General features: G+C 34.9%; 1 protein-coding gene and 1 long non-coding RNA gene across 6 annotated transcripts in view; one reads left to right on the top strand and one right to left on the bottom strand.

Annotated features, from left to right (window-relative positions):
• The first annotated feature begins 10 nt into the window (after positions 1-10).
• TMEM106B (transmembrane protein 106B) lies at positions 11-26228 on the top strand. Its single transcript, XM_045793148.2, has 8 exons — positions 11-152; positions 3539-3760; positions 7096-7159; positions 13676-13835; positions 18085-18225; positions 18480-18529; positions 19499-19552; positions 20401-26228. The coding sequence occupies exons 2-8, from the start codon at positions 3541-3543 to the stop codon at positions 20537-20539; spliced, it is 828 nt and encodes a 275-aa protein (XP_045649104.1). The 5' UTR covers positions 11-152; positions 3539-3540; the 3' UTR covers positions 20540-26228.
• LOC123789233 (uncharacterized) overlaps positions 2085-27600 on the bottom strand; it is a 62107-nt gene continuing 36591 nt past the window's right edge. For all 5 annotated transcript variants that reach the window (XR_015723978.1, XR_015723975.1, XR_015723977.1 and 2 more), the window contains one exon: positions 2085-2590. This is a non-coding gene — a long non-coding RNA (uncharacterized LOC123789233). The remainder of the gene's footprint in view (positions 2591-27600) is intronic.

Here is a 27600-nt window from a genome sequence, read left to right as displayed (position 1 = left end):
TGCCGCCCCTCCCCCGCCCCGAATCCGCGGCGCCCTGGCGCTTGTAGGCCCGTCGCTCCAGCCCCAGCGATCGGGACTGCAGACCTCGTGACCCTGTCCTTGGGTCTGTGCGCGCCGGAGCAGCTCGGGACTGCGCAGCGCCCCGCGTGTCGGTGAGCGACCCTGGACGCGCAGCCCCTCGGTCTCTTTTTCGGAGTGGAGCTGAGCGGCGGCGCCCTAGGAACAGCCGAGAGAGACGGGGAGGTAGAGGAGGAGAGGCCGCCTGGGAGCCGGGCCAACCCGGGGACCGAGGAGGCGCTCAGGGTTGGGTGATGGCGGTGTTGTCACCTCCTACCGGGGCCCAGCCTCCTGCCTAGGGGGCTCCAGGCTTTGGCCCAAGCCCAGAGCGTAGGGTTGATTCCAGGCCCCACACTTTGTGCGGCAGGTGGCCCTTGGTTTTGCTGTTCTTGAGTTTTCTTGCACGGTTGCCTTGATCTTATCTTTTTAACCTTTCCGGATTAGGCTGTGTGCCGAGTTTTGTTTATGTAGCTTGTAAAGGTGCTGGCTTCCTTCGTTATCACAGATGATAATGACCCATTTAAATTGGATGGAGTGCTGTGCTTTTTTTTTTTTTTAAACTCTCCTTGCTGTCTTAGATCATGTTGGGTTTTCCATAAGAGATTGTGATAAGAACATTGAATACAGGGAAGAGAGAGGGTGTAGCACCTCTTCATAGAAAACAAACCGGCGAGTCTCCAGGAATAAAAGTGGTTAAATATTTCTTTACTGTGAGGACAGTCCAGTAGGGAGGGAGGCGATACGCAGTACCTGACAAAGTCTGGTGCTTGTCAGTTAGCCTTGTTTAAGCAAACACCTGTCAGAGGCAGACTCATCAAGACAACTTAGATTCGGATAGAAAACAGGCCCAGACTGAGAGCCACTTGATCCTGATCGCCTTCTGTGTCTCCCCTCACCCCCCACCAAAGCTTTCTAGTGGGATGCACTTTGCACTCCTGTGTTAACTGAGATCCCAGAAAGGATGCTTCTGTGGCCACAGTACTGAGGGCCCCAGTCCCTGTTCAGCTGATAGTCCACATAGATCAGTGTATGGGGACAATGATGTTAATTCACCCCTGAACCATCTGTGACTGGCAAGTGTTGGTTTGGCTTGGATTTAATGTTATTAGACAAACCAAGAGAAGATACAAAATCATCTGTTTTTAAACTTCTGTGGACAATGTGTATGTAGATTTTTAATAGTAAAATTGTGAAAATAATCATCTTCATCATTCTATACTTTTATATTTGTGTACTAGTTATATAATCTTTTTATCCTGCCGTATGCACTATGTTTGAATGATCCCAACACTTGGATGGCATGCCAGTATTCAGAGGTGAACTTTTCTTCATACTGTAGTATTACTTGAAATATTGAGTGTCAGTTTTCCTTACTGAGATCACTGAGAATTTTAAAAAAACTTTTTTTTAAGATTGCATTTATTTGTCAGAGAGGGAGTTGGGAGGGGAGAGCGTGTGTGAGTGCACAACCCCGGGGGAGCAGCAGGCTCCCCTCAGAACAAGGAGTCTAATGCAGGACTTGATTCCAGGACCTGAAGGCAGATGCTTAACCACCTGAGCCACGCAGGGGTCCCTCAATGAGAATTTTTAAAAGAAATGCTTATCTTTTTGTATGAATGTCTATTATCATTTTTAGGAACTGATAAAAGATACAAGGTCAAATTTAGAAAGAGAAGAAATGTTATTTTTAAATTCTTTCCCGCTTTATTAATTTTCCCTCAGAATATCAGCAGATTGGATAATATGACTTTGAAGTTCTTTTCATCCTTAAAATTGTATGACTCGACTGCAGTGCTATTGCATTACCCACCTGCAGAGGTTATATTGTTATAGGTATGGTATATGTGTAGGTACTACTACTTACTCTTACTTGGTTTTAAATTTATATCAAATATAAATTTAAATTTTACCCATGTTACTTTTGATACTATTAAAATTTTGAAATTAGTGTTTTAAAATTTACTGCTTTGTATTGGTGAATTATATTAAATATCTTGGAAGAGGTTGAATGAAAAAAATGTACAGGATTTGGTTTTTGAGTTGTTTTTATTACAAATGTTTAAATGCTACAGCTAGAAATGCGAGAATGAGAGGGACTGTGGTTTTATTTATCACAAAGGGGCATGAATTTTAACAGGCTGAAACATACTACTTTGAACTTGTAACCAGGCTTAGGGGCCCAAGGGAAGTCCAAACAGACCAGGTTCAGCCACTCACCACTGACAAAATCCAAAAGCAGAGAGAGGAGCGGTGGTGAAAAAAAGGAATTTATTTCAGTGAGGCCAACATGGGGAAGACGGTGGACTAACGTCTCGAAGTACTGTCTCCAAAGTGCGGAGAATACTTCTGAGTTTATTATATAAGGAATGTGTGGTACAAAGGTGGATGGGTACATGCAAATGGTTAATAAAGGTCAGACCCACCATTGTCTTGGCATCAGTCTTGCTGGCTCCCTATTGCTTGAGGGGCTCCTTTTGCTTCCCACCACAGGATGCTTTGCCCTTAGGGTCTTTTGCCTGAGTTAAGAGATAAGCTGGAAAGAAGAATTTAATCAATTAGAAAAGTACAGACTGAGGTCTAACTGGAGGTAGTTGAAGTCTTCTTTCAAACTTTTCTTGCTAATACATACAATAAGTAATCATAATCTGCTTAAACCAACTTTAGCCTTTAGCAATAATTGGTTTAAAGGTAGAATATGTTTTTGTTTTATTCTAAGAATAGTGAAGCCCACTTTATTTTCAGAGAACCTGGAGAAAGTGTAGACTTCTGTCAAATTTTAATGCTTGAAAGCCCATTCTCATCACAAGTCTGATACATCATTTTGTAATATTTTGTTAGAAAAACACTTTGGATTCTTGTCTTCCTTGTTTTCAGACACTACTTTGATTAAATATAATTCTTTTTTTAGTAATAATTTTTTATTATGTTAGTCACCATACAGTATATCCTTAGTTTTTGATGTAGTGTTCCATGATTCATTATTTGCATATAACACCCAGTGCACCATGCAATATGTGCCCTCCTTAATGCCCATCACTGGCCTATCCCAGCCCCCCAACCCCACTTCCCCTCTGAAGCCCTCAGTTTGTTTCCCAGAGTCCATAGTCTCTCATGGTTCATTCCCCTTTCTGTTTACCCCCCTTCATTCTTCCCTTCCTTCTCCTACAGATCTTCATGCTATTTCTTACGTTCCATAAATGAGTGAAACCATATGATAATTGTCTTTCTCTGCTTGACTTATTTCATTTAGCATAATCTCCTCCAGTCCCGTCCATGTTGCTGCAAATGTTGGGTAATCGTTCTTTCTGATGGCTGAGTAATATTCCATTGTATATATGGACCACATCTTCTTAATCAAAAAGCAATTTGAATATTCCCTTGAAGTTTGCTCTCTATTAATTAGATTGGTATAAAAGTCCCATAATGTTCTTGAGTATGCTTTTTTTCTGAAATTTACCCTAAGATTTTTCTTTCTCTTTAGACATGGGAAAGTCTTTTTCTCATTTGCCTTTGCATTCAAATAAAGAAGATGGTTATGATGGAGTCACATCAACTGAAAACATGAGGAATGGACTGATTAATAATGAAGTCCATAATGAAGATGGAAGAGGTGGAGATGTCTCTCAGTTTCCATATGTGGAATTCACAGGAAGAGATAGTGTCACTTGTCCTACTTGTCAAGGAACAGGAAGAATTCCTAGGGGTATGTGTTACTGTGTTGTTTTTCCTTTAACGAGTAATTCCAGGCATTCACACAAATAATATAAAACCCATAGATCTAAGCACAACCCCCTGTGTTTTAAAAATCTTTTAGGATTAAAGTTAAAATTATGTGTCAGTTATCTTCAGTTAAAGAGACACAAAGAAGTAAATGTAAACATTTTGAAAAAAACAAAAACAAGCATGTTAAGGTACCTAAAGTACTAATGAAAACCACCAGTCTACCTCTAGTATTTTTTTCTTTCCCACCTGCAATAGCAGATATGCATTATCTCTCTTTTTTTTTTTTTTTAAGATTTTATTTATTTATTTGGCAGACAGGCAGCAAGAGAGGGAACACACGCAGGGGGAGTGGGAGAGGGAGAAGCAGGCCTCCCACTGAGCAGGGAGCCTGCTGTGGGGCTCCCAGAACCCTGGGATCATGATCTGAGCAGAAGGCAGATGCTTAACAACTAAGCCACCCAGGTGCCCCTGCACTATCTCTTGACTGAAATTTTTTAGACCTGACTGTCCTCAGTAAAGGTCATAATCACATGTTGGGCGTTGGGAACAATTTAAGTAATTTGGTGACCTAATACTTTTAATTCATTGTCTAAAGAATAGTAAGAAGCTAGTCATGCCCTAGTTAGTTACTCTTAAGAGGAACTACATGAAGAGGGGTGGTAAATGAAGATGGGCCATATAGGAGGAAATATCATATCATAGGGAAATTCAGAAGGGAATAATCTTCATGTGATGTTTGTAGGCTAGACGAACTTCAGTAGAAATAATAAAAATATGTTGTGCTATTCTCATTTTCTGCTTGGTTGAAGGTGATAGGTAACCCTGGAGAAACCTTGAGGGAAGGACAAAGTAACAATAGAAGGTATACCAGTTTATACCAGTTTCTAAGAAATGCCTTGGGTTGGGGAAGTTTATCTCTGAGTTGGCCTTTGAATGTGATGGTTTTATCTTTTCAGGGATACTTAGCTGTTAGAGAATGAAAGGATTTTTGGGACTATTTTAGCAATCCGGATATGTTTTTGAGGTATAGCCAGTAGGCCTGTTTTGGCAGCCTAGAAGTGGATTGTGGTTAGTAGGAAATCATGGATGACTCTGAAGGTATTTTTGTCTGAACAGCTGGAAGAATGGAGTAGCACTTTATTAGGATGGAGAAAAGGTTTGAGTGTGTATGTCCAGGGAGAGATCAGAAGCTCTGTTGTAGAGAAACAAGCCTCGGGATGCATATTTGGCATCTAAGTGGATATGTTTAATAAGTTAAAATAAGTGTCTGGTGTTCAAGCGCAAGCCCTCAGCTGGAGCCATAGACTAGAGGTGGTACTTAAAGCTGAGTTGGGTGAGAGCACCAAGCTTATCCGTGTGAACAGAAAAAAAAGACACCCTAGTGCTGAACCCTGGGGCACTGCGCCATTTCAAAGTCAATGATAACAAAGATTTAGCAAAGACATGAAAAAGCCGCTAGAGTAGAAGGAGGAAATTCTAGACTTGGGTGTCCTGGAAATAAATGTAGCAAATGTACCAAGTAGGAGAGAATAAGGACCTGTTAGATGCTACCAACCGATCAGGTAATGTAAGGACCAAGAACTGACCATTGGATTTGGTGATGTACATGGAGACTGTTGGAGACCTTTAAAAGGACAGCTTGGCAGGTTGCATAAGCTTGTATAGAACGTACAGAGTGGGATCAAGAGAGCATAGGAGGAGTGAAGTTATTCAGTGAGAAAATAGGTTTTTTGAGGAGTATTACTGTATATTTAAGGAAGAAGAAAGATGGTAGCTGGAGGGGGCTATGAGGTTAGGAAAGGGATTTTTTTTTTTAAAGATTTTATTTATTTACCTGACAGAGAGACAGCCAGTGAGAGAGGGTACACAAACAGAGGGAGTGGAAGAGGAAGAGGAAGAGGCAGGCTCCCAGCAGAGGAGAGAGCCTAATATGGGGCTCGATCCCAGGACCCTGGGATCATGCTCTGAGCTGAAGGCAGACGCTTAATGACTGAGCCACCCAGGTGCCCCAGAAAAGGGATTTTTTTAAAGATGGAGTGAATAATATGTATGCTGATGAGAATAACCCGTAGAGAAAAAACAACAGGTACTGTAGGAGATGGGAGAATTATTAGATGTAGTGCCCAAGTGCAGGGGGCTGCCCTTACAGAGGAGCATCTGCAGTTTACGCTTTGTACGAGGAAGGTAGAGCATATGGACACAGAAACAGGTGGGTGGATGCTGTAGTGGGAGCTTGTGGAAGTTCTCCACATCATGAGCTAAGAGTGAGAACAGGGAATGAGCTATTGGAGATTTTAAGAGAGAGTTGAAGTTACAAAATTGGGGTTTTGGAGAGTCAGATTGAGACCGTGAACTAGGGAATATTGTATGATGGTTGACATCGTTAAAGGCCACTTGAGATCAGTGATCTGAATGAGGCCAGTGAGCATAGTTGCATGTTTTTCTGTATCCACATTTAGCTGTATGGGTATCAGCATAGTAGTTGAAAGGTTACTTTTAAGCAGGATTGTAGTTTAGTCAAACGAATACCACCAAACAAGACAGGATACATGTACAGAGAGAGACATAAATACATAACATATATTTACTTGTGGGTGTGGGGAGGTATTGTAAATAAGGGGAGAGTTGTGGAAGGGGCAGGGAGGAATAATGGAGGCATTATAGGAAGCTTTAAAAGAGAATTTGACTATAGTGCTTTAAGAGTTAATACAAAAAGCCAAGTTCTGATAAGATTGAAAAATTGGTTTATTAAAGATCTATTTATCCATTAAAGTATACGGATATAGCCCAACCCGAGAAATAAAGGATAGATTTTAAATTGACTTACTGCAAATAGTGTGTGGCCTGAATAGTTGTGGAAGCCTCATTTTATGTGAACTCTTGAAGCATGAGATTTGTTATGTGTTGATTTTGGTTTTCAAGGAGTATAGTATAGAGGATTTCAGGACACAGAGGTAGCAATATTTCTTCTGCTCTTACCCAGATAACCATAATCAAAATCTAAACAGAAAATATACAGTTGAAGAATTCTTGGTAAATTCAGATCTTCTGAAAGCTGAGACTTTTCAGATCTTTTTCAGTAAAGAGATTAATTACTCTTTCTCATTCTTCGTATTATTTGTATTCATAGCTGACATCAAGCTATGAAAAATACATTATTTATTTTGGAACTTAGTGTCTACTAGATAATTTTTGAAGATTCTGAGAGTTTACCAGAGGAATAAGATGAGAGTCAGATGATATTCTGGCTTTGAAAGAAGGCCACTATTTTAATTAATCATGTTAATAAATTTCTAAACCTATTTTTACTTTTAGGGCAAGAAAACCAGCTGGTGGCATTGATTCCATATAGTGATCAGAGACTAAGGCCAAGAAGGACGTAAGTGATGATAAGAAAATAGCAAAATTTTTTGTATTTTTTTGCTTTTCAAGTTACATATAATCACTCTAGTTAACTCTATTAAAATGAAAAATGTTATCAGGTTGTTAAATTATGCCATCAATGCTTTGTGTCATTTAAAAAAAGAAAAAGGATTTCTGATTGGGGTAAGGTCTTCAAAGTGGCATAGTATCTGAATCTTCTCAAATCTGTTTACCAGAACAGACAAACTTAGAACAGCAGTAGGAAACACAGAAACATTTTCATCAAAAATGGGTGTTAAGGTTCTCCTACTCACCCCACAATGAAAATGGAGCAAGGATCAATACATGTTAGCAGCTGTGTGGAATTTGTGAAGGGAAACAAAAAGAATTGCTGAAGGTCCTGAGAGCCCTGGTACACAGAACAAATGCTCTGGTATACAATTCCCTAAAGAAGAGGGTCCCACTCAGAGCACTTCCAGCAAATACTTCTGGATAACCTGTCAAAGTGGGAGGACTCTTGGCGTGCTGTACCTTGGAGAGAGTGCAGAAAAGGTCACAGATTCACTGAGGGGCCTTAAGATCAGAAGGAACTAGACCACTGTGGTCCCTCGAAGACCTTAGGAAAACTCACCCAAAACTCTTATAAAAGGACAGACATACCCTGAGGAAAAGCCTGCTAGGGATTGTGAATCCATATTGTACAGGGAAAGAATATGGAAAAGGGAAGAAAAGGTTCAAAAACTAGAGAATCTCAGAACTGTAGAAGTGTATATACATATAGGCCATCTCAAAAAAAAGGAAAGAAAGAAAACAACAACTTTGTATTATAATAGAAGATGGCGTTTTGAGCAGTGAAGCTAGGAAGGTCACTGTGGTTCATCCTCATCACCTAAAATGCAAGCTTCTATTAAAAGTACAAAAACATCTCATTTAAAAATGAGCAACAATTATTGCAGTGAAGCATCATACAAAGACAGATTAAACAAAAGTGAACGGAAAATCCTGATCATAGAAGCATACCAGAAAAAACATGAAAACTGTAACAATATTATAAATGTTCTAAAGAAATTAAAACTGTAGAAGCTATGAAAGAACTGCAGGAGTCAGAAATTGAAAGGCTCAGAAATAAGATGACCAAACAACATGAGGACATGAAAAGAGACTATGAACCCATGAGAGAATAAGAAAAAATTAACTTCAGAAGTGAAGACAAGACTGGAAGAACAAGGGCAAACAGATACCATGGAAAGTATGGCAGAGGAAATAGAAGTTACAAAGGAGGAAATGAAAACACGCACAAATTAATGAAAAGTAAGATAAACACAAGCAGAGAAATTGAACGCTCATATAACTGAAGCCCCTGAAGAAAAACCGAAGGAATCAAACTGAACAAATAATAAACATTCAGTTCAAGAACACTTCCCTGAAGTAAAACAAGACACAGACCTACATATTGAAAAGACATGGCATGATCTTCAAAACATCCTACCCATCCTAATGAAATTACTGGACTTCGAAGGTAAACAAGGAAAAAAAAAAAAAAAAAACTAAGAAAACGGTTTGAAGAACCCCAGGCAAAAGGATGAATTAATTTATAAGGGACAGAAAATCAGATTGGCATGCTTCTTCTTGATCACAGCGCTCCAGACAAGTAACCAGTAGCACAGCATGTTTAAATATTCATAGAAAATGAACCAAGGATTTAAAAAAGTTGATCTGACCCTTTATTATAAAATATGTAGTAGATGGTTATGAATATTTAAGAAATTAGGGTTAATTCCTCTATAATCTTAGGATGAAAAAACTTCCTACATATGATTCAGAATCCAGTGAGGACAGAAAAGATTAATTAATTTGACAAAGCCTAGATTAACTTTTACAAGATGAAAACAAAACCTTAATTAAAGCCAAAATACAAGTGGCAAACTGGGAAGTGATGTCTGCATATTATCACAGATATTATGAACGACTAGTCCACAAGAAAGATGTCCTGTAAATATGTGAGAAGAGGTTCAGTCTTGCTCATAAGAGAATAACAGATTAAAACACTGAAATACCATTTCTTATCTATCATGAGCCAGAACTCCAAATTTTGACAGTGAATTTGTTGGCAGTACTGTGTGAAATGAGCACACTCATACCTTGTTAGCAAAGGGCATTTAGCATTATCTAGGAAAATTATATATACACATACCCTTTGGCTCAGGAATTCTACTTTGAAAATTTTTTTCTAAGGATAATTGCAAATATAGTAGGTGGCTTTTGCGTAAGGTATTCACCGTGTCAGTGTCTGTAATTGCAGAGGACTAGAAATGTAAATGGCCAGTGATAATGTACTGGTAGAATAAGTTATGCTACATCTGTACGATGATAAAGTGGAATGAGGAAGAACTCTATATTTTACTACAGTTGATAGCCAGATACATTTTTATCTGAAAACACACACATGCATAGAGGAGGAGAGAGAAACAGTGTATTGATAAACCAAAGACTAATAAAATGATTACTCTCAGAGTTTGGGAGGGAACTTGGAAGAGGGAATAGATAAGCAAGTGAGATATCTGTGTATGTATATATATTTATATTGTTTGGGCTTTAGAAGTACTTTTTTAAAAAATAGAACGTAAAAGATGAAATCAGAAGAAAAAAAAAGCAGTTCCTAAAAATTGAAATAAATGATTTGAAGTGTATGTCCTTTGGTGGAATAACCACAGATTAAAGAATCACTTTAAGTGACTTGAAAATACTTCATTTTGACTGTCAGTGTCTAGTAAGATGTGGAATACAACAAAAGTTTAAACTGTACTCAATAGCTGCATTGTTAAGAATAATGTTAGTATAATTTTGAAACTTATACATAAAGCAGATAAGTAATTGTATACTGATACCATTAGGGAATAAGATTCTTGGCATAAAAACAAAGGAATATAAGTACAAAATCAAATAAATTTGATTTTTCACTTCCAAGCAAGATGGAATCATCACAGGAACTAGATTTATTCTTCTATCTAAAATAACTAAAAAACTGGACAGATAAATGAAACAGTATTTTTAGATAGTGGAAATCAGGCAGCAAAGGACAGTGATATCTGAGAAGGGGAAAACAAGTGAGGTAAGTCCTACGATTGTACCATCTTACTGTCCAGGAAAAGATATCAAAGCACAGCACAATGGAAATAACCCGGGCAGAGCTTAGCAGTCCCCCTAAACTGAGGAGATACATGGCAATGGGAATCTAGGAGGCCAAGACCAGAGTTAGTAGGACAGAGTACTGGAGGGTAGAGAGCTACACTGGGTACTCCTTGAGTGTTTAGCTGAGTCCTCATCAGTGTGTATGTGTGAGGAAAGTACCTAAAGGAAGAACCACTCAAAACAGAACAGAGGGAACAGTCCTCAGAGCCCACATAAGGCCAGGGATAGTTTTCACCAATCACTGTGGACAGTCTCATAATTCATAGGGAATTGGGTGGAATACTCAGATTATTTCCACAGTAACAGAATAAATAGCCATAGATTAAAAGCTGTAGTGTTCATGCTTAACAGAACCTAAAAGCAAACCTCAAGTTTCAAATTTTTTTCAAGAAACTGAACAGTATCCCAAATACAAAGCTCAAGAATATATGTGGGAATACTAAAATATCCAGCACTCAACACAGTAAAATAATAAGAGTCTGGAATCCAATTAAAAATTACCAAGCATGGAAAGAAAATGAAAAAAATATAGCCTGTAATGAGGAGAAAGAACACTTATAGAAACAGACCAATAAATGACATAGATGAAAGCATTAGACAAGGATAGTTAAAATAGTTATCTTAACTATATCCCATATTTTCAGAAAGGTGGAACTTAAGGATAGACATGGAAGATATTTTTAAAAGATCCAAGTAGCATGAAAACTAAGTATCTCACATGAAGACTACATGGGATGAGATTAACAGCAGGTTAGACATTTTAGAAGAAAAGAGGAATGAATTTGAAGACATTGGAATAATAAGTATCCAAAATGAAATACGAAGAGAAAAAAGATTGAGAAAAATGAACAGGGCATTAATAATATGTGGAACAAATTCAGGTGGCCTCTGTATATGTAATTGAAGGCCCTGATAAAGAGGTGGGGGGAGGGAACAGAAAATACATTTTCCGTATTTTATGAAATACTATGGAGGGCACCTAGATGCTTACTGAGTACCTGTTACATCAGTTAATGTAAGGGCCTGGGGATACAGATTTAACAAAGGTATCTTTGGTAAAAGGAAATTAGGATTTTGTAGAGACAGACAAGTAAGCAAGTGATTACAGGATCTCTGTCTTACCTGTTAGAGGTATTTCCAGAGTGCTAAGAGAGCAGAGTAGAGTAGTATCTATCTAAATTATTTTATGGAATTAAGGAAGGTTTCAAAGAAGATGAAGCATTAGCTGAATCTTAGAAAAGTAGAAAACAAAGTGGAAGTGGGCAGTTCAGACAGGGAATAACATGCAAGGACAAGAGTAACAGACGTCATTCAGATCTATGCCTAAAGTGAACAGTGCTGTTGGAAGGTGGTAGAGATGAAGTTTGAGAAAATGAGATCCAGATCTTGACACCGTTAGTAAGCTAAGAAATCTGAAAACTATAGGAAACCCTTTAGGAATTTTTAGGAGCTTCAGATATGCAATGAAAAAACAAAGACTCTAAATTTTTACTAAAATTACAATATTTTACGAACAACTCTGATTATTTGTAAATTGGGGGAGTTGTGATGAGGTAGTTAGGAAATTTATTGATTGCTTTTGTTTACATGCTTTAGCGGTATCATTTGATTCTCAAAACAAACCTACAGATCTTAAAGTGGAGGAAAAAAGTAAATTGCCCGAAGTGTTATAAGCAGGTAATGGCAAAAGTAGAAATTTAACTTGAGTCCAAATAAGCCACATAACCATTATAACTTCATCAGTACTATAGCTCCTAGAATCATAAGAAAAATTATTACTAGTGAATTTTATAATAGAATCTATATTCTTCAGTGAACTAGCCAGTTTTTCAGTTGGTCGGAAATACTATGTGAAATGTTTATTATCCCATAAGATGAGATATATTTGTTATGGCTGTAAATTTGGGGTACAGAGTAAATTTAGAACATTGATCATATATTAACAACTGGAGCTGATTTATAGGCCCTAAGCCCTAAATAGATCATGGTGGGCTCACCTTGCTGTAATTAAAAATAAAAACAACACTAAAATAATAAAATCCAGCAAAATTTCAGATTTTGTTAAATCATGAATTTTGAGCTCTTTAATATCTTTTTTAGGTGTTTTGGTGTGTGGTAGGTACTATAAACAGGTGCTTAAACTGTATAGTAGGTAATCCAGTAGTGATAACCACCCTACTCAGGTTGGGAAGAAATCTAGTGAGTGAGTGGAACTTCTTTGTTCACTCAAGACAACAGTATGGGGCTAGTAGTAGTGACGTAGTGAAATTTTGTTTTATTTTGTTTTTAATAAACCATTTTGTTATCGTTTCCTGGACAAAATAGTCGGAAGCATTTATGAAACATTTGCAAGAGTCACTTAAAATAGCGGTGTGGGCATGCAAAGCTTAGATCTATTAAGGAATTTGGAAGTTGGTGAGGAAGAAAATGGAAGAAAGGATAAAATGAGAATTTTTTGAATGACTAGAGCATAAGGAAAAGATAAAGTAAGTGACATGCAAGACCTAGAAAGAAATAACAAACAAAGGTGCTATGGGCTTTGAGCTGAGAGTTATTTGTTGGAAAAAATAGGAAAATTGTAATTTGAAACCCTAATTTTGAGGGTAAACTTGTAGAGGCAGTTTTTATCTGGAGATTGGAAATAAAGAGCAAGAGATACATTTCAAGGGGAGTTAGAAGAGTAGCAAAGGCATGGAAAGTTTATTTTTTTCTTGTCTTATATCTGCATACTATTATCCCCTTTCCTGATTTTCAAGAAACAGTTTAACAACATCATCAAAGCAGAGTTGATTAATGTAAACAGTATTTTTAAAACTGAGTACATAAATACTTTGGGATGAGAGACTCAGAGTCTTAGTGAGACTTAGTGAGATTGATGAGGCATGTGATTATGTCATTATGTTTTTAAGGGCTTCACAGGTTCTGATGAGCAGTCACTTTAGGGAATTATATAATGGCAAAACCCACATGTGAAAATTCTGCTTTAGTGAATTCAGAAGGCAGAGAAGGGAGTCTTGAAATCCATATTTTTATAAAGTTCCCCAGCTTAGTTAATTCTAGTGTGAGGTCTGGTTTAGGAAACGCTGTCGTAAATGTTCTACATGCAATAACCCTGAATTCCCAGTCTCCAAAAAGGTACATCTTTTAAGGAGAACATTTGAACATGTAATAGACCAGACCCATCCCTACTAAATACTTTTATAAAATAAAATATTGGTAAAATTACACATCTTTTCCTGCTAGTATAATAGGGGAAAAATTCAAGTTGAAAAAATCTCTGAATGTTTCATTATGTAATTTCTGATGCACATGTATTTCAATACTCCATTTTTCTTTTCAGAAAGCTGTATGTGATGGCTTCTGTGTTTGTCTGTCTGCTCCTTTCTGGATTGGCTGTGTTTTTCCTTTTCCCTCGCTCTATTGACGTGAAATACATTGGCGTAAAATCAGCATACGTCAGTTATGATGTTCAAAAGCGTACAGTATATTTAAATATCACGGTAAGTACAAATTTACATTAAAAATATTTGGCTACATTCCTTTACGATATTAAGCACACCTTTGTCCCTTTGAGAGAGTATTAAATGTGACACTGGTCAGTTTGCTTTCTGTATGTCTGCTATTGATCTTCTCTATCATTTCTGGTTCTGCTGAAAATGGCAAATAATAAGTACTGGCAATTGTATATATAGAATCATTTAGCATTTGAAGTTGCCTTTAAGATGGTAAAATAAACAGTTGCTGGCAAAAAAAAAAAAAAAACCATTTACAATCTGTTTACTTTTCACCATGTGACTCCCAACTAATTCCTAGCAAAGTGTTAAAATAGTTGATTCTATAAATGTGATAAATGTACCATTTTTTTTTCCTTGTATTTGCTGAAATACAATTTTCGCCATTTTAACAGACTATTCCTTTATGGTGTTTAAAGATAAAGTACAAGTGACTGTTTGATTTCTCTTATAAATTAGTATGTGGGAAAACATCCACAGTGTTTCCCTGGACAGTTGTTTTTAGTACTCTACAACCTTCTCACTCCTGAAAACAACAAATAAAACCTCAGAGAAGGTCTACCTGTTTACATGTTAACATTTGTTTGAAAAGAAGCATGGTTTGCAAAGCACTGAATTATTAAAAAGGAAAATGTCTACTGGTCATGCCATTAGCAATTATGTATGGTTTCAGGCCTCAGTGCATCTGTGTGGCAGTGGTTTGTTTGGAAGAGTGATAAATGGAGTTTAGTTGGTTTTCCTTGCAGAGGTTGTTCATATGCTTGAGGCAGTAGTAGAGATAACAGCTAGTTGTAGTTGGGAGAGGTTGGAGGGACCGGAGTGTAGGGGAATAGTATGTTAAAGTACAATTGCTCATTAATTACGGGAAAAAAAAGAACTCCCATGGGTCCATTTATTCTCATTGCTTACCACCAAAGTTGTTTATCTAAGGGCTTTAAAAAAATATCTATGGAAAAAACATGTGCATAAAACAACACAATGCTAAATATAAATCAATCGTATGAGTGGAGAATTACTGTTGAGTATTTTCTCACTTTAACAGCCATCTGGAATGAGGAATGTATTTTTCTTTTTGTACAGTGTTTAAAACAGTGGCCAGGTTTTTTTTGACCAATCTCCAAAACTTGTTTTACTATCAAATATTATAAATGTATAATAAAAAATAAAAGTCATGTGATGGTTCCTTTTAAATATCAGTGTATTTAGATGTAACTATCATACTCTATTTTCAGTAGTTATTCAGGAATTCCCACTTTTTGGGATAATAACACTTAACTGAGAAAGACTGAACATTAAATAAGAGATAGCATTATTATATAAGATAAACATTAAGTTTGGATAACCATGAGTAAGAGGTTGAGTTTTCCGTAGGTTCTCTATCAGTGTTTTGGAAAATGGAATTATATAATATTGCTTTTGTTTCTTAAAATGAGTAATACGCATTAGTACTACTTACTCCATTTTAGTAACATTTGTTTTCTGCTTATGAATATATTTAATTATCATTATACATTTGACAGATACTGTGATGTATTATTTTTACTTCTACTACCTAGACCTGTTAACATATACATATATTTGGTGATGATGCATATATACATTTGTATGCACATTTACAAATGTGGCCAAATATTTTCATATTGTATGTAAGGAATACACACGTGCGTAAGTGTATACATATGCATATTTTAACCATAAGTGAGATCTCACTAAATTTTCTCATGTTAAGTGCCCTCATGTATTCTTTTATATGGCTGTATTATAATTCACTCAACCATTTCTTTTTTTTTTTTTTTTAAGATATTTATTTATTTATTTATTTATTTATTTATTTATTTATTTATTTGACAGAGATAGAGACAGCCAGCAAGAGAGGGAACACAAGCAGGGGAAGTGGGAGAGGAAGAAGCAGGCTCATAGCAGAGGAGCCTGATGTGGGGCTCGATCCCATAACGCTGGGATCACGCCCTGAGCCGAAGGCAGACGCTTAACCGCTGTGCCACCCAGGCGCCCCTACTCAACCATTTCTTAATAGATGTTTAATTTTGCTATTACAAATATTCAGAAAAACATCTTTGTTCTTAAACTTTGTTTCTATTTCAGGTTATTTCTATAGGATAGATTCCTAAATGCAAATTTGCTAACTAAAAATCACAGATCATTTAAGGCCTTTGATAATAAATCATCATTACTTAAAAGCTTATGATTGTGGTCTCTTGACTTACAAATTAAGTGGATTCTCACTGCTCTCAGCAACAAAATGTCTGATAGTACTAAACTTTATTTTTTTTCATCTGTCTTAATGTTTGTTATCTAATGATCAGTATATCTTTTTCTAATTCTTAAAAATAATTTTGTTGTCAAGCAGTTTTGCATCATTGATCCCTTTAATATTCTAATGAAAGCTGTAGGCACTTCAGAAAAAGACACATACCAACGTTATTTTCATATACAAAGGATTCCAAAGATTCTTCTGAATCCCTTTCTTTGTCCATTGACCTCAAATTAACAATCCCTTTCCTATAATATCTAGAAATTAAATTGAAATGGGAACAGAGCTAAGTAGAAAATTTTTATATATTTAGATAAAGGTTATTTCTGCTACATTATGGAATTTAAAAAATTCTCTGTATAACTATAAATGAATGCATAAATGTGATCATAAAATCACTGATTGCTAGCATATTCTTGTTTTTATCCTTTTTTGCTGAGACTACTTTCTCTTCTTTCCATTTACCCCATAATTGCATTTTTCCATCTTTCTCCATATTCATATTAATTTATAAGCTCGTATGTTTAGCTTTTCTTAAATTAATATTTATTTTCAAAAGAATAATATTTTGTACATATTTTATGCATCTTGTTAGTAGAAATCTCTCCTAATTTTCTGGCTTAGAGTTAATCCATTCTTTTTAATGGGCTGCATGATATTCCATATAATGATTTAATACTATTTAGTCATTATTTTTGTAGATGGGCATTTGCTTTATTTTCATTCTTTGTTTTTGTCACTACCGTCATTATCGTCCCAATGCTTTTATTTCTTTAGGATAAATGCTCAAGTAGGATTGCTAGGTCACAGGATATACATTATTTTTATTTTAATGGATATTGCTAGATTCCTTATCAGAATGGCCGCAAGGCTTCACGTGTTTTCCAGGAATGTAAAAATAGACCCTTTTGCTCATATCCCTGCCAGGAAATAGAATTTGTTGCTTTCTAGAAGTTTTACTAGTTTAATGAACATAAAATAATATTCCTTTTGTACTAAAATCAACTTTTCCCCAACTATAAATGAATTTGAGAATTTTTAAGTGTTTCTTGGTCATTCATATGTGTACTCCTCTGATTTATTTACTCATATGTTTTGCTCTTGTTTTGCTTTATTTTTCCTTAAGGCTTTGTCTTTTTCTTTTCAGTTTGTAAGGGCTCTTTGTATAGATGGTAACCATTACAGTCTTCCTTACAAATATTTATCATTTATTGATTTTCTTTCATGATGACTGTTTCAGATGTTTTATTAATTTATTTATTTACTATTACTTATTCATTATCTTGATTTAACATTTTTTTTTCTTCATTGGCTGTTTTCTAAAATATTTTGAGATAATCATTGTGAATTAGAATTGCAGAAGTTTCCCCACCTATTAAGTATAGAAATGATGTAGGTCCATTTCTTTCCAACAAACAGACTTGAATCTACCCATTTCTTCTTCAAAGTGACCCAGTAGAAATCTCTACTTATACATAAGTTAAAATACCAGTGTCTTTTAAACAAAATTTATTTAAAGTACTATTTAACATTTTAAATGGTCATCTTTGTATTTAATAGAATAAGAAATAGCTTACTGATAATGTCTGTGAAGGTATCTATATAGTAACATTTAGCAAAAACTTAGATTAAATCTAAAAATTATTTTTATAGAATTTTTGCTAATGCCACAAATACATTTTCTAACATGCATTTTTCTATATTCCTATAATATACATTTTCTGGGACTATTTTTTAATTGTGTGTTTATTATTAGCATATTATATACATAGTACTCATCATAAAACCAAATAACCAGTTCATTTAATGTCTTATGTTATTTTTGGCAGTACTTTTCTTCCTCCTAATAACTGAAGCATGGCCACAGCTGAAGTCTTTTTATTTTTTTGTGAAGTCATTTTTTAAAATTAATTTTGAATACATATTTGTTATACTTATACATTTTCTGCCTTCTTTCTTTTACAGAACACACTAAATATAACAAACAATAACTATTATTCTGTTGAAGTTGAAAACATCACTGCACAAGTTCAGTTTTCAAAAACAGTTATCGGAAAGGCACGCTTAAACAACATAACCAATATTGGCCCACTGGATATGAAACAAGTAAGCTTCTGTCATGAAATACTTTGGAGGAGTTCAGTGAGTCTTGATTTTGTCTATCGTATTAACTTGGGGGCGGGTAGGATTTCCTCAAAAACGTGACCTTGACATGTGTCCCTTCCATGTATAAGAAAGTCTTAGAATCAGCCTTGCAAAGGGAGAGATTTCTAAACTCTTTGAAATTGGGAAAAGTATCTGAAATACTTGATGCTTTGATCCTCTTTCCAGTTGGCTTATTTTCATTTTTTGCCTTTCAGATTGATTATACAGTACCTACTATCATAGCAGAAGAAATGAGTTATATGTAGTAAGTTTTGATTTTTAATAGTTTTCTCTCATTAAATTATTAAGTATTTAGAATAAAGTGTATGACTATCTTTTGAATTACCTGCAGTCTTAGCAGTCAAGAAACCACATTTGGAATACTCCTTCTGGCCTCTCTCTTCTCTTTTTCTCTTCTCCCTTGTCAACATACATCACATTTATGTACATTATGTACCTATATACTTAATATTTGTTTTTTACTTAGTTATTTTTCAGAATTAAGATCAAATACACGATGTCACTTTTTATTTACTATGAGAACCATATTCTCATACATTTTAGTATGTGTTGACTTTTTAGTATAGGAAAACTCAAAGTGCTAGTAATTTATCATACTCTATTATTGGTTTGAAGTTCTGAAGCTTTTCAGTTGGGTCTGATTATTGACTCTCGTTAAGTAAAAAAAAAGGATAAATACCATCTTTTGATACCAGGCTAACAGAATTTCTGAGTAACAGACTGTTTACTACAATTTCAAAAGGTGAATAAAAAGTAACAATAATCTGTAGCCCATGTTAAACAACTCTACAACTGCTGTAGTAGGAAAGCATGTCTGTTTCTAGAATAAAAAGTCATGAAACGATTTATCATTATTTGAGCTATAGAAAATGTTCAGTCAATATATGCTTACTTTTATCTTCCTTTTTTTTAGATTTATTTATTTTAGAAAGAGTGCATGCACAAGTAGGGGGGAGGGGCAGAGGGAGAGGGAGACAAGCACACTCCCCACTGAGCAGGGAGCCTGATTCTGGGCTTGATCCCAGGACCCTGATATAATGACCTGAGCCGAAATCAAGTCGGACGCTTAACCAACTGAGCCACCTAGGTGCCCCACTTTATATCTTCTTTATAGTATCTCTACTAGTTATAATGTCAGAGGAATCCTAATTAAATGATTTTAAATTTGTAATATCATTGCTTGAATTTGTTCATTGTTTTTTCTTTTTAACAGTGATTTCTGTACACTGATATCCATCAAAGTTCATAACATAGTACTCATGATGCAGTGAGTATCAATTTTTTTTTTGAGATATTTCTTTGTTAAACTTTGGATGTATAACATTGGCTTATAGCATACACAACACCTTTACAAATATTAGTTCAATTGGGTTTTAAGCCCTACAGAAGTGCTATGAGATGAGTAAATATTATTCCACTTTACGAATGAGGAAGTGGGAAGCTCAGAGAAGCAGTGAAGGATGACATGGCCACTAAGCAGTGAATCTGGACTTTGCAAGAATGCTGGAAGGTGGAAGGGGTTGGACTAGAGAGGAGAACAGAGCTGAGCGTCCAGTTTTCTGCCTGTGGGAAAAAATCCTTAAAAGTAATGAGAAATACTGTTACTGGCTTGGAAGTTTGGTGTTACTCGAAGTCATTAAAACATGATAGGTTTGGTATTTGGGCCATTAGCTGACATCCGAAGAACCCTTTTCCTGTGATGAGAGAACTATGAGCACTGAGCCAGATGGAGGGCTTCATCCTACAACCCTGAGACATGACCTGAGCCAAAACCAAGAGTCAGACGTTCAACTGACTGAGCCACCCAGCTGCCCCTATATAATTATTTTTAAAAGTGAAATGAACTTCCATATTTTTATCTAGTGATAAGTGTTCTGGAAACATCATATTTGTGTTGTATAATTATTTGAGTAGGGCTTGCTAAACCAGCATTTATGTTATCTGTTGGGGAAAGAGTCCCCAAGAGGCCCATGTCCACAATATTAAGTTATCATTAATCAGTCTCTCTCAGAAAATTTTGATATATAAAAGTAGTCTCACTTTAGAAAACTTTTTTATATATAACTGTTGAATGTTTCTCCGCATTTGAGTTTGTTGTTGTTGTTTCTTTTTTAGAGTTACTGTGACAACAACATACTTTGGACACTCTGAACAGATATCCCAGGAGAGGTACCAGTATGTTGATTGCGGAAGGAACACAACTTACCAGTTGGGGCAGTCTGAGTATCTAAATGTACTTCAGCCCCAACAGTGAAAACTAAAAGAGATGCCACTGGAGAAGAAGAAATCCCTATTAATATTTTCTGAACTCTGAAGGATGAGGTACTTACTTCCTGCTAGGAGATCTTAAATTGAACAAACCTGAAGTTTACACTTCCATTTTAGGGGTACAGTTAAAAGTATGTGGACTTGTACATTATTGCAACACTCTACTCTGTGTTCATGATATCTGTACCAGGATCTTTTACTTGAATCTAAATTTGCCAATTGATTTTCTTCTCCCCTTGTCCCCAGAGAGGGACACTGAGACTTCCCATGTAGGACAATAAATAATTATTTACAATTCACAGCTTCAGTCACTACTGGAAACATAATTTTGATGATGAACAGAATTTGAAAAACTTTATTTCTGAATGTTTTTATAGAATATTACTGAGAGCCTGTTATTCATGAAAGACTTTGAAAAAATAACCTTTTTTCTGTTATAAATTCCCATCACTACATAGTAGTATTTCAAGGTATTTTAGCTTTTAGCCAAAACATTTGTAGTTTTTCATTTGTTGAAATTCTACTCATTTGCACGTTTTTGTCAGTCTTATTTCAAGCTAGTGCTTGCATAACACTAGAAACCAAAATAATCTTTGCAAAATTCTGTACCTAAAATTTTTTAAAGCCCCCTGTTTCACATGTCTTTCCATATAAGTAAGTTTTGTGAAATTTTTGTGTAGTCTTCAAACGTAGTTGATGTACAATACTGTAAATAAACTGTGCATGGCTTTTATACAGTTTTAATGTCAAATAAAGTACAGATTCAAAATGAAGTAAGTTGCTCATGAAAATAAATAAAACAGGAAAATGAAATGCAGAAACTTACAGAATTTGAATATGGTTCCAGTTACATATGGGATTAGGCATAAAGTAGTTTTGAAATGAAGTATTTTGATGTTCTACTTTAATGTTGCTTTTCATACTAACAAGTTGTGGAGACACTTTTCACAACTCTTAGGTACCCAAGTCACCCACGTCATCCATTTTATGCCTGTTTTAAGGAGGAAATCATGTCTTTGGTAGAAGTTATCCAAGAAATCTTGTCATTAAATGATGGTGGCTATATCAAATTAAAACCTGTATTATCCTTTTTAAAAATTGAGTCACTTTGCACATCACATGGATACCATTCCTCTAGCAGTGATATTTTAAAATTTTCAGTTTTTTGTTTGAATTTTATTTAAAATTGTTTTCAAATGTAAATTACTGACTTTTTCAGTTGGCTGTTCTATAATTTTCACTACCATTTTCCATTCTGGCTTCTTGCCTTTTCACCTGACAAGCTCTGATTACCTTGTAAATAAATACCACTGAGGGTAGGGGCTGACTGTGATACCAAAAAAAATAATAATAATAATAATAAGTGGCTTGAGATTAATTTCTTTCTGTTCCCTGGTGACAGAAGTCAGGTTCCCCCTCCCCTAAAGTGCCTAACTTAGGTCAAACATACCTATTTATCAGTCAAGACTCTCTCAGCTGTAACACACAAGCTTTGTTTAACTGTTTAGAGCGAATGAAGCTGCCTTTCTGCCTCGAAACACTCAGGTCTCCCCTTAGCTTTCTTATCATTTTCTCTGCATTTTCCTGAGTGAATATTTTAAATGGGTGGAATGCACAAACTTTTTTTTTTTTTAACTGCTTGTCTTACCTTAATCCATTGCTAACTCCTCCATCTTTGCTGTTAAAGTCCCCCCATCACATCTGTTACAGACTCACTAGTCAAACCCAGTCTTAATGTGTTTTTCTTGTTTTTTTTTTTTGACTACTCCCATTCTCCTTGAAACTGCACACTTCCCTCATATATTGATTCTGTTATTTTTCAGATCATTCTCATTTCATTTTCCCTCATTCTCTTTTGATATCTTTTAATGAGTATTATCTAGATCCTCTTTTGCCTCAAAATTTCTAATCCTGTGACTTTAACTGTCATCTATCCTAGGGCTTCCGAGTCTTTCTAAATACCTGACCAGTCACCTGTCTACCTAGAGATAATAGTATTTCAGTGACTCTTTTTGTGTAAAATCAAAAAATATTTGAATAATTTTTATCAGATTCTGTTCTCTCCTTGTCCTCATGTCCCATTTACTTCAAAATCACCATTTGTTTTTTCAGAATCATCCTTCAGATATGCCTCCTTCAGAAATCAATCGTGATTTATTTTTCTGCTCTGTATCTTTCAACCTTGGAAAAGTATGTAGTGTAAATTAAATGGATTTTTCTATTGATTTGTGGTCCTGGTATCCTTTTAGAGTGCATGCATAGTGTCTGCTGAAGAGACTAAGGGAACATTTGCTTTTAGTGACTTAGTTTTGAATATTTTCTCTTCATTTTTAAATTAAAAACTCTTTATTATACCTACTTTCCATGAAGTATAAGGTAGAAGAACCTAGAATTTAAAGTAAATGAAAACCAGTAGTAGAGGAAAAAAGGATCACCTGTGACTACTCTCAGAGACATTTAAGTAACTTGCCAGAATAAGCCTGGAACAGAGCAGGCTGTAAATTCATAAAATTACCAAAACACATTCAGGTGAAACACAGTTATAGCCATTAAACACACACACAGGGAAGAATGAATGAGCGTTGTCCAGTGAATTTTTTCTTATATAGTGATAGGGTAGATATCGATACATTTTTTAAAACTGCTCTCAGATCTTATCAAAGGATATGGTAAAGATGTTTCACTTTTTTCTGATACTCAGTAGTCTCTTAAATTACCCTTTTAATAAACTGGTCATTCTAACCAAATCTAATACTATTAACAAGTCTCTGTTGATACGTGTATCTAACACTATGCCCTTCTAGAGCTCTTTCTTACGTTTTTCTACATAATTTCACTCGTCCTGTGAGTCAGACAAAGGGTGGCAGATTCCTCATCTTTTAGAACAGGAAGGAGAGGCATGGAGAAGTTAAGGGACTTGCGGAAGATCACATACTTAGTAAATAGTTTTATTGGGGCCAGCCCTACTTTTGCGGTCTCTCATGTATGTGCTCTGTCATTTAAAATAGAGTCCATTAGGAAGCCCTGTTGACTCAGGTTAGTATGATTAAAACTCAAGAGAAAACATTCACTTAGTTAACAGTGACAATCAAAATAATACTGAGGGACTAAGATTTGGGTGCTTTTAACTTGGTACCTGAAATACTCTAAATGAAAAATGAGCACTTATACAATATTTTGGTATAGCATAATCTATAGCTGATTTCTTCTGTTAAAATTTATACTCCTTGATCATTCCAGTAAAGATATGGCTGATAGGTTGTGAGAGTAGGCTATTTATAAATAATAGAGATTAGTGTATTTGAGATTTGAAATAAGAACAGTGTGAAAATAGTAGATACCAGATAAATTGCTTGAAATTGCTAAATAACCACCTTTACTATAGTACCTAACATGTAAATGACTGGTTTTATTTGTGAGCAGTTTTTCTGTGCCTTTCTTGTTTGTTCAGGCCAATGAGGTAATTATTTTCTATAAGAGTTCATGACAACTTTTTGGAAGTGATACAGTACAGTGTTAAAATAGTGGGAGAGTGATAGCCAAAACATAATAAAAGTATCATTATTGCAATATAATGCGGGGTGTTTTGTTGTAGAGCATGTCCCCAACTCTCTTCTACACCAATTTTTAAAAAATTCTTAATTCTTTATAATGATTCTATTTCATTTAAGAAAATAGTTTGTTAGGTGCATGACCCCCAAATAAGTCACTGTTGATGTAACTAATATTTATTAGTTACTTACTGTGCCAGATATCGTAATAATCTCTTATATGGATTATCTGATTATTACTCACAAGAGCCCTCTAAAGTAGATACTGACTATGCCCCCCATTTTATATCCGAGGAGATCCAGTTCTGGAGAAGTTAAGAACTATGCATAAGCCTGGAATGGCAGATTTGAGATTGAAAACATGTCTGATTGACTCAAACATCATTGCTCTTACAATTAGCATATTTTCTTTCCAGCCTTTGAAAATGTTTGTAAAAATGTATTGGTTGTTTGCACTTAATATATAAGATTTTGAGGTTTTTGATAGTATTTTCAAAATACTATTAGGATACTTCATTATTTTGTAGATCTTTGGTATGATAAAAATCGTTTATCAGTGAATTTTAAAGTTTTTGAAATTCATACTTATCTGTTGCACAGGATTTTTTTTTTTAAAAGATACAAAATTTTAAATTTACAAATATACATCAGACTTCTTTGGTAAACAGTGTGAATTGAATTTCAAGGTATTAGGTTGCAAACCAAAGGTTGGTTACCATAGTGTCATGATTTTTAGATCATAATATCTGGAAGCAGCAACTACATGGCTCAGATACATTTAAGAATATTTAAGTTTTATTTGTCTTTTTGGTAAAATCAGATTTTAAATGAGATGTTTATCTGAAACTTATATTTTAAGGACAATATATGTGTTTGAGAAGATGGGGTGAAAAGACTGTTAAAAACATTATTTCTTTAAAAAAATTTATTTTTACATGAGAACAATATATTTGTGATGTGCCTCGATCAAAAATTTTACTTCTGTATCCCCGATCTACTTATTTCAAAGTAAAAGTTTTCACTTAGCTGAAATTTCTGATTAGAACTAATATTTGTGTATTTTTGTGCTTAGTGAAAATGTAAATTTCACAGTGGATTTTTGAAATTTATCCTTACTTTGGATAAAAGCAAGTGATATATTTATAAAATTACTATAGGGTTGAAAATGGTATTTCCATTTTTAAAAAAAAAACTAGTGTGATTATGTTCGTAGTTCTTTTTACACATGTTTAGCACAGGCTCTAAATTAAATATCTGTATTGACCCTAAAAATATTCCATAAATTAATTTAACAAATATTTGGCAAGTTTTTCATAGCTAAATAGCTCTTCTAGAAGGAAATTGTTGCCTTCTGTTTAATTACATTAATTGAAATGTGTTTAAGAGAAATGTTTTGAGCATATTTTGTATACTAAAAAACAAAGGATTAGTATTGGGCCAATGGCCAAGAGGTAATATTACTACCATGTAGACTATTACTGTTCAAATTGTCCCACTTCCCCCAGAATTTTAGAAACTAGAAGTCTGGGAGATAACTGTATCAGCTGTGGTCAGGTGATTCTAAGTGCTGTAAATAAGTACTATTCATCTTTTATTATTGTGTGAGATGAAACAAATGCCAAGTTGGCAAAGGATGCATAATTTCATTATGTAATGGTTTGTTCTAGGCATAAAATATCAGCAAGCTATGCCTTGTGTTTTGTTGTATATTTCCTTGTAGAACTAAATTAAGATTTTGGAAAAGGATTTAAAATGCTTGCTGATTTGATCTGATCAGTCACACATTTGAATGATGGCATTATTGGGTAGATTCTAATCCATGATTGTAATTGTGGAATAAAGAATAATATAGAATGAAAGATTGTGTTTGGGCACTTACTCTTTGCTAATAACATGTGTTAGCCTCCATCATAACACACTAAATTTCCAAGTTGAGCAGTTCTGTAATTGTAATTATTGTTGCTGTTCATGTAACAAAACATGCTTACATTAGTAAAAGGAATAGAAGTGCCCCCAAATGCTATTTTTTTAATTACTTGTAACTGTTGCTCTTGTAATTGTGTATGATAAAATAAAATTTGTAAACATTTTAGCATGAAAAATAAAATTTGTATCAGTCCAATATCTTGGTCTGTCTTTTGAAATTCCCTTGACATAAACAAATCAGTGTAGATACTGACAGTTCTTTAGCTTAAAGCTCTCAAGTCCTTTCAGTTCTTACCCGAATTCCACTTTTGCATCGTCTTTGATTTAGTTTTTTTCATCCACTTAGCTTTCATTCTGTTGTCAAATTCTGTCTGTTCTACCTCTGTAATACTCTGAAATCTGTCTCATACTTGAAATCTCTATTGCTATTACTCCCTAATTATTTTACTGAAAAAAGTCCAATTCCTTACTGTTGGTGTTGAGAACCTTTCATTGTGTGTCCACACCTACCTTCATATTCTTTTTTCCTATCATTGCCCCTCACCTGCGTCCCAGCCAAATTGAGATATTTGGTATTCCTTGGAAATAGTTCTTGCTTTCCTCATTGTGTTTCCCATTGTGTGAAAATTATTTGACCATTTTCTTTAATCCTCAATCTTACCTATTCTTCAGTATTCAGCCCAAGTGCCCCACTTGACTTTCCCTCTCTTCCTGCATATTCACTCAAACACTTGGTGATTTATTTTCCAAATGTGTCACAGTTTTTAAAAAGAATTGCCAATCACAGAGAAGATTTTGGTTTTATTTTTGAATTCAGAACTGCTTGGACTAAACTTAAAACTCATTTTAAATAATTAATACTCAAACGTGTTTTGCCAGCTTACAGTTAATGTTTTAATAACAATTTTAAAAATCTTGTCTCAATAGCATGATCTGAAATTAAATGAGATTTAACCAAAAATAACTTGATAGACTAATAGGGGGATAAAAAAGATTTATTACCATGGTGTGTTCCACCTAGCCAGTTTCTCAGGGGAGAAACAAGAATCACCAGCAAAACTATGAGGTTTTTTCTGGTAGATTTCTGTTCTTTGATCTGTGGTTTTCAGAATTTTTTTTTATTATTTTAGTTGTGAAGCTTAGTTTTTTAGCAACATCTGACATAGAACTCCAATATGACAGAACATAACCACTTTGACTTAGTTGGAAACAGAATATGTGCAGTCAATGACTGACTACCCTTCTTCCTCAGCGGCCCTGAAGCCATTGTGCAGCCACTTCTTCACTGATAACTTGGTGCAACTTAGCAAAACTCCTTTGGTGTATGACTAGAACATTTTTAATAACTGAGCAAATACAAGCTTTAATTTATATTTTAACTGTATATTTTATGAAGAGCTTTAAAAGGGACAATAAAGGGGGAAAATGGAATTCCTAACTTTCTAATTGATAATTTTCCATTTTTACATATATTTCAAATGATTAGTCTTCAAAGGGAATTAAAAAAAAAGGTTTGAGACTTTGGGCAATGTGTATCATCTTAAAGTGATTATATAATGAGTTTATTTAA

This window comes from Ursus americanus, chromosome 3 (genome assembly GCF_024610735.1).
Source record: "Ursus americanus isolate L20-20 chromosome 3, mUrsAme1.1.p, whole genome shotgun sequence".
In the NCBI taxonomy this organism is placed as follows: Eukaryota; Metazoa; Chordata; class Mammalia; order Carnivora; family Ursidae; genus Ursus; species Ursus americanus.
This window is presented reverse-complemented; position numbering and strand designations above follow the sequence as displayed.